We start from the raw sequence: 8,131 nt of genomic DNA on the forward strand, positions 1-8,131 counted from the left end.
GATCCCATTGGTGCGACACGCTGGGATTGGGGGGTGCGGAATATTCCAGAACGCCTCACTTTTCCCTGTCAGTTCCTCCTTCTTGTGTTTTCCATGTTTTTCCCTATTTTCCTTTCTTTTGTATCCATTAAAAATGGTGATGAAAAGGCAAAGATCCCATTGGTGCGACACGCTGGGATTTGGGGGTGGGGGTGTGGAATATTCCAGAATTCCTCAATTTTCCCATCAATTCCTCATTTTCCTTATCAAATTCCTCATTGTGTTTTCCATGTTTTTCTCTATTTTCCTTTCTTTTGTATCCATTAAAAATGGTGATGAAAAGGCAAAGATCCCATTGGTGCGACACGCTGGGATTTGGGGATGGGGAATATTCCAGAACTCCTCGTTTTTCCCTGTCAATTCCTGATTTTCCTTACCAAATTCCTCCTCGTGTTTTCCATGTTTTTCCCTATTTTCCTTTCTTTTGTATCCATTAAAAATGGTGATGAAAAGGCAGAAATCCCATTAGGTGCGACACGCCGGGATTTGGGGATTGGGGGTGTGGAATATTCCAGAATTCCTCACTTTTCCCTGTCAATTCCTGATTTTCCTTACCAAATTCCTCCTCGTGTTTTCCATGTTTTTTCCCCTCTTTTATACCCATTAAAAACGACGAAAAGCAAATGGCAATTTCCCCCAAAATTCCCATTTTCCTCCCCAAAATCCCTGTTTTTCCCCCCCAAAAAAATCCCCATTTTCCCCCAAAACCTGACAGGGATGGAGTTTTTTCCCATTTTCCTTGTTTTTTCCCCCATTCCCACCCAGCACTTGGGGGTTTCAGGGTTGTCCCCAATCCCTCCCATCCCACAATTCCTCCACGCTTTGGGGTCATTTCTTGGGATTTTTTGTATTTTTCAAATTTCAATAAAAAGAAATTCCTCCCCCCAGAACCTCCCCCCCTCCAAAAAAAAAAAAAAGGCGAAACCCCCAAAAAAGAGCACTTGGGGGTTTCAGGGTTGTCCCCAATCCCTCCCATCCCACAATTCCTCCACGCTTTGGGGTCATTTCTTGGGATTTTTTGTATTTTTCAAATTTCAAAAAAAAAAAATTCCCCCCCCCACAACCCCCCCCCCCCCAAAAAAAAAAAAAAGGAGCAACCCCCCAAAAAGCAGAAATCCCTTTTGGGGACAAAAGTGCTGATTCAGTGCAAATTTGAGCTGATTTGGGGAAGATTTGGGGTTGAGTTGATGCAGATTTTGGGGTGAATTAGGGCAGATTTGGGGCAGATTCAGGGTCAAGTTTGGACTAAGCTGATGCAGAATTGGAGCAAATTTGGGGCTGAATTGGGACCCCAAAAAAGATTGGGGACCCTAAAAAGAGAGCAGGGAGGACACATTGTGCCATTCAATTTTGGGGAGAAAAAGGGCAGATTTGGGACTGATTTGGGAGCCCTAATAAATAAAGGTGGGACACATTGTGCCATTCCATTTTGGGGACAAAAGGGCAGATTTGGGGCTGATTCAGAGCTGAATTGGTGCAGATTTGGGACTGATTTGTGGGAGATTTGGGGCTGATTTGTGGGAGATTTGGGGCAGATTTGGGACCCCCAATAAAGAAATGGGGGACACATTTTGCCATTCCATTTTGGGGACAAAAGGGCAGATTTGGGACTGATTTGGGAGCCCTAATAAATAAAGGTGGGACACATTGTGCCATTCCATTTTGGGGACAAAAGGGCAGATTTGGGACTGATTTGGGGCTGAATTGGTGCAGATTTGGGACTGATTTGTGGGAGAATTCGGGCTGATTTAGGGCTGAACTGGTGGAGATTTGGGGCTGATTTGGGACCCCCAAGAAAGGGGGGACACGTGCCTTTCCACTTTGGGGACAAAAAGGGCAGATTTGGGACTGAATTGGTGCATGGGACCCCAAAAAAGATTGGGGACCCTAAAAAGAGAGCAGGGAGGACACTGCTCCCTTTGTGCCATTCAATTTTGGGGAGAAAAAGGAGAAAAAGGGCAGATTTGGGACTGATTTGGGGGAATATTTGGGGCTGAATTAATGCAGAGGTGGGACTAATTTGGGGGAGATTTGGGACCCCCAATAAATAAAGGGGGGACACGTTGTGCCATTCCATTTTGGGAACAAAAAGGGCAGATTTGGGGCTGATTCAGAGCTGAATTGATGCAGATTTGGGACTGATTTGGGGGAATATTTGGGGCTGAATTAATGCAGAGGTGGGACTAATTTGGGGGAGATTTGGGACCCCCAATAAATAAAGGGGGGACACGTTGTGCCATTCCATTGTGGGAACAAAAAGGGCAGATTTGGGACTGATCTGGGGCTGAATTGTTGCAGATTTGGGGCTGATGTGGGGCTGATTTGTTGCAGATTTGGGGCTGAATTGGTGCAGATTTGGAACTGAATTGTTGCAGATTTGGGGCTGATTTGGGGCTGAGTTGATGGAAATCTGGCACCCACGAAGAGAAAGGGGGGACTTCAGGGTCAATTTTGGACTAAGCTGATGCAGAATTGGAGCAAATTTGGGGCTGAATTGGGACCCCAAAAAAGATTGGGGACCCTAAAAAGAGAGCAGGGAGGACACTGCTCCCTTTGTGCCATTCAATTTTGGGGAGAAAAAGGAGAAAAAGGGCAGATTTGGGACTGATTTGGGGGAGATTTGGGACCCCCAATAAATAAAGGGGGGACACGTTGTGCCATTCCATTGTGGGAACAAAAAGGGCAGATTTGGGACTGATCTGGGGCTGAATTGTTGCAGATTTGGGGCTGATGTGGGGCTGATTTGTTGCAGATTTGGGGCTGAATTGGTGCAGATTTGGAACTGAATTGTTGCAGATTTGGGGCTGATTTGGGGCTGAGTTGATGGAAATCTGGCACCCACGAAGAGAAAGGGGGGACACGTTGTGCCATTCCTTTTTGGGGACAAAAGGGCAGATTTGGGACTGATTTGGGGCTGAATTGGTGCAGATTTGGAACTGAATTGTTGCAGATTTGGGGCTGATTTAGGGCTGAGTTGGTGCAGATTTGGGGCTGATTTGGGGCTGAGTTGGTGCAGATTTGGGGCTGATTTGGGGCTGAGTTGGTGCAGATTTGGAACTGAATTGTTGCAGATTTGGGGCTGATTTGGGGCTGAGTTGATGGAAATCTGGCACCCACGAAGAGAAAGGGGGGACACGTCGTGCCATTCCGTTTTGGGGACAGAAAAGCAAACCCGGTGCAAATTCCAGCTGGGTTTGGCCCAGGCCGGCGCCGTCACGTCCCCGGTGTCCCCGGTGTCCCCGGCAGGGTCCCGTAGATGTCCCCGCGGCGGTGGCCGTGCACGGGCAGGTCCCTGCGCACCTGCTCCAGGTAGGCCAGGTCGATGTGGGCCAGGCACAGCCCCGGCCCCTCGTGGCACTGGGCCACCACGGCGCCCCAGGGATCGGCCACCAGCGAGTGGCCGAAGGACGCGCGGCTGGCGTTGTGCCGGCCGGTCTGAGCCGCGGCCACCACGTAGCACTGGCACTCGATGGCACGGGCACGCAGCAGCACCTGAGGGGACAGTGCTGTCACTGAGGGGGACATGGGGGGCACGGGCACGCAGCAGCACCTGAGGGGACTGTGCTGTCACCAAGGGGGACATGGGGGGCACAGGGGGCAGGGGCAGACAGCAGCAGCTGTGGGGACAGCAGTGTCACTGAGGGGGACATGGGGGGCACTCGATGGCATGGGCATGCAGCAGCACCTGCGGGGACTGTGCTGTCACTGAGGGGGACGTGGGGGCCATTCAATGGCACGGGCACGCAGCAGCACCTGAGGGGACAGTGCTGTCACTGAGGGGGACACGGGGGGCACAGGGGGCATGGGCACACAGCAGCATCTGCAGCGACAGTGGTGTCACCAGGAAGGGACAGCAATGTCACCCAGGGGACAGAACCAGGGGACATGGGGGGCACTCGATGGCACAGGCACCCCAACCCCCACCAGGGTGTGGGTGTTCCCACTCCCGCCAGGGTGTCCCCAAGCCCCCCAGGGGATGTCCCCAGTCCCCCAGGGTGTCCCCAAGCCCCCCGGGGGATGTCCCCAGTCCCCCAGGAGAGGTCCGTAGTCCCCCAGGGGATGTCCCCAACCCCCAGGGTGTCCCCAAGCCCCCCAGGGGATGTCCCCAGCCCCCAGGGTGTCCCCAAGCCCCCCCGGGGGTGTCCCCTCACCTCCCAGTGCGCAGAAGCGGCCGGGGGGGTCCACCAGGGTGTGGGTGTTCCCACTCCCGCCAGGGTGTCCCCAAGCCCCCCAGGGGATGTCCCCAGCCCCCAGGGTGTCCCCAAGGCCCCCAGGGGGTGTCCCCAGTCCCCCAGGGGAGTCCCCAGCCCCCAGGGTGTCCCCAAGCCCCCCAGGGGATGTCCCCAGCCCCCAGGGTGTCCCCAAGCCCCCCCAGGGGTGTCCCCTCACCTCCCAGTGCGCAGCTCCGGTGGGGACGGTGAAGGCCGAGGGGAAGGTCAGGATTTGGGCACCGGCCCCGCGCAGGGCCTGGGCCAGCTCCGGGAAACGCAGGTCATAGCACACGGCCAGCCCCAGCTGGGGGGACAGTGAGGGGACATTGGGGACAGCCCTGGGCATGGGGCCAGCTCCGGGAAACGCAGGTCATAGCACACGGCCAGCCCCAGCTGGGGGGACAGTGAGGGGACATTGGGGACAGCCCTGGGCATGGGGCCAGCTCCGGGAAACGCAGGTCATAGCACACGGCCAGCCCCAGCTGGGGGGACAGTGAGGGGACATTGGGGACAGCCCTGGGGACAGCCCTGGGCATGGGGCCAGCTCTGGGAAACGCAGGTCATAGCACACGGCCAGCCCCAGCTGGGGGGACAGTGAGGGGACATTGGGGACAGCCCTGGGGACAGCCCTGAGCATGGGGCCAGCTCCGGGAAACACAGGTCATAGCACACGGCCAGCCCCAGCTGGGGGGACAGTGAGGGGACATTGGGGACAGCTGGGGACACTCTGGGGCCATGGGGGTTCAGGGGTGAAGGTCAGGACAGGGCCTCCAGCACCCACAGGCCACAGCACTCGGCCAATCCCAGCTTTTTCTGGGAATACCAGGGGTCAGCGAGGGCAGGGGACACCCAAGGACACCCTGGGGACATGCAGGGACACCCTGGGACACCCAGGGACACTTGGGGACACCCTGGGACAGCCCTGGGCATCGTGGGGTCAGGGGTTGGGTTTAGGGCTGGGTTAGGTTAGCTGGGCCAGCTCTGGGTACCACAGGCTGTGACACACGGCCAACGCTGGGTTTTTTGGGAATACCAGGGATCAGTGAAGGCAGGGGACACATGGGGACAGCAGGGGACAGCAGGGGACAGGGGCAGGGCCGTACCTTGCCCACGGGGGTGTCGATGGGGGGCAGCAGCTCCCGGCCAGGGTTGGTGAAGGAGCTCTCGCACAGCGCCGGCGCCCCCGGCAGCGCCGCGTCAAACAGGTGCAGCTTGCGGTACGCGGCCACCAGCGCGCCTGGGGACAGCCACCACGGGGTTGGGGACACTGGGGACAGCCACGGGGGTTGGGGACACTGGGGACAGCCACCGCGGGGTTGGGGACACTGGGGACAGCCACGGGGGTTGGGGACACTGGGTTCAGTCAGGGACAGCCATGGGGATTGGGAATGGTGCAGGTACATGGCCACCAGTGCGCCTGGGGACAGCCACCACCAGGGCTGGGGACAGTGGGGACAGCCACCACCAGGGCTGGGGACAGCCACAGCAGGGGTTGGGGACAGCCACCATGGGGCTTGGGGACACTGGGTTCAGTCAGGGACAGCAGGGACAGTGGGGACATCCAGGGGGTGGGAATGGTGCAGGTAGGCGGCCACCACCACACCTGGGGACAGCCAAAGGGGATGGGAGTGGTGGGGACATGGGGACACAGGGACATCCAAGGGTTGGGAATGTCGGGGACACAGGGACTGGGGATCTGGGGGACACGGGGGTGGCACGGGGCTCAGGAAGGCCGTGTCCCACCCGAGTTGTCCAGCAGCAGGTGACAGTTGTAGATCCGGCCGGTGCTGTCCCAGTCCTCGCCACGCTCGTGGAAGCCACCGAGGGAGAGCCACACGTCACATTCCCTGGGGACACAGAGGGACACAGCCTGGGGACATGCAGTGACATGGCCTGGGGACACAGAGGGGTTGGGGACACTGGGGACAGCCACCACGGGGGTTGGGGACACTGGGGACAGCCATGGGGGTTGGGGACACTGGGGACAGCCACTGCGGGGTTGGGGACACTGGGGACAGCCACCGCCGCGGCTGGGGACACTGGGGAACAGCCACTGCGGGGTTGGGGACACTGGGGACAGCCACCGCCGCGGCTGGGGACACTGGGGACAGCCACCGCCGCGGCTGGGGACACTGGGGACAGCCACCACGGGGTTGGGGACACTGGGGACAGCCACGGGGGTTGGGGACACTGGGTTCAGTCAGGGACAGCCATGGGGATTGGGAATGGTGCAGGTACATGGCCACCAGTGCGCCTGGGGACAGCCACCACCAGGGCTGGGGACAGTGGGGACAGCCACCACCAGGGCTGGGGACAGTGGGGACAGCCACCACCAGGGCTGGGGACAGCCACAGCAGGGGTTGGGGACAGCCACCATGGGGCTTGGGGACACTGGGTTCAGTCAGGGACAGCAGGGACAGTGGGGACATCCAGGGGGTGGGAATGGTGCAGGTAGGCGGCCACCACCACACCTGGGGACAGCCAAAGGGGATGGGAGTGGTGGGGACATGGGGACACAGGGACATCCAAGGGTTGGGAATGTCGGGGACACAGGGACTGGGGATCTGGGGGACACGGGGGTGGCACGGGGCTCAGGAAGGCCGTGTCCCACCCGAGTTGTCCAGCAGCAGGTGACAGTTGTAGATCCGGCCGGTGCTGTCCCAGTCCTCGCCACGCTCGTGGAAGCCACCGAGGGAGAGCCACACGTCACATTCCCTGGGGACACAGAGGGACACGGCCTGGGGACATGCAGTGACATGGCCTGGGGACACAGAGGGACACGGCCTGGGGACATGCAGTGACATTCCCTGGGGACACGCAGTGACATTCCGTGGGGACATCCAGGGGGTGGGAATGGTGCAGGTAGGCGGCCACCACCACACCTGGGGACAGCCAAAGGGGATGGGAGTGGTGGGGACATGGGGACACAGGGACATCCAAGGGTTGGGAATGTCGGGGACACAGGGACTGGGGATCTGGGGGACACGGGGGTGGCACGGGGCTCAGGAAGGCCGTGTCCCACCCGAGTTGTCCAGCAGCAGGTGACAGTTGTAGATCCGGCCGGTGCTGTCCCAGTCCTCGCCACGCTCGTGGAAGCCACCGAGGGAGAGCCACACGTCACATTCCCTGGGGACACAGAGGGACACGGCCTGGGGACATGCAGTGACATGGCCTGGGGACACAGAGGGACACGCAATGACATGGCCTGGGGACACAGAGGGACACGGCCTGGGGACATGCAGTGACATTCCCTGGGGACACGCAGTGACATTCCCTGGGGACACACAGTGACAGGACCTGGGGACACACACTGACATTCCCAAGGGACACAGAATCACATTGCCTGGTGACACACAGTGACATTCCCTGGGTACACGTGCTCACATCCCCTGGTGCCGCACGGTGACATCCCTGGTGCCGCACAGTGACATCCCTGGTGCCACATGGTGACATCCCTGGTGCCACACACTCACATTCCCTGGTGCCACACAGTGCCATCCCCTGGTGACACGCGGTGACATCCCTGGTGCCACACAGTGCCATTCCCTGGTGCCACACAGTGCCATCCCTGGTGCCACCCGGTGCCACCCGGTGCCCGTACCTGGCCAGCTGGCGGTAGCGCCCCACGGTGTCCCCGTGCAGTGGCTCTGCCAGCGCCAGGCTGTGCTGGGGACTGTCCCCGATGAAGTCGAAGGCCTCGGGCAGGAACACGGCGCGGGCCCCCGCGGCCGCCGCGCGCCGCACCAGCGCCGAGCACTGCCGCCAGTTGTGCTCCTTGTCCGCCGTGCACGTCACCTGCGCCACCGCCACCAGCCCGCCCGGGGGGCCGGGGGACACCGCGGGGGCTGGGGGGGCTGCCATGGCCGGGGGAGGTATTATAT

The 8,131-nt window shown here is 59.5% G+C and overlaps 1 protein-coding gene across 1 annotated transcript in view; it reads right to left on the reverse strand.

The window, feature by feature from the left end:
* Nucleotides 1-2,891: 2,891 nt before the first annotated feature.
* NIT1 (nitrilase 1) overlaps nucleotides 2,892-8,131 on the reverse strand; it is an 8,042-nt gene continuing 2,802 nt past the window's right edge. The window contains exons 3-7 of the mRNA XM_041409659.1: nucleotides 7,852-8,121; nucleotides 7,273-7,376; nucleotides 5,354-5,487; nucleotides 4,429-4,554; nucleotides 2,892-3,531 (exon numbers count right to left, since the gene is read on the reverse strand). Of these exons, the coding sequence (XP_041265593.1) occupies nucleotides 3,253-3,531; nucleotides 4,429-4,554; nucleotides 5,354-5,487; nucleotides 7,273-7,376; nucleotides 7,852-8,121 (913 nt within the window). The 3' untranslated portion in view covers nucleotides 2,892-3,252. The remainder of the gene's footprint in view (nucleotides 3,532-4,428; nucleotides 4,555-5,353; nucleotides 5,488-7,272; nucleotides 7,377-7,851; nucleotides 8,122-8,131) is intronic.

The sequence above is a fragment of the Onychostruthus taczanowskii genome, unplaced genomic scaffold, assembly GCF_017590055.1.
Source record: "Onychostruthus taczanowskii isolate IOZ18803 unplaced genomic scaffold, ASM1759005v1 scaffold304, whole genome shotgun sequence".
Taxonomy (NCBI): domain Eukaryota; kingdom Metazoa; phylum Chordata; class Aves; order Passeriformes; family Passeridae; genus Onychostruthus; species Onychostruthus taczanowskii.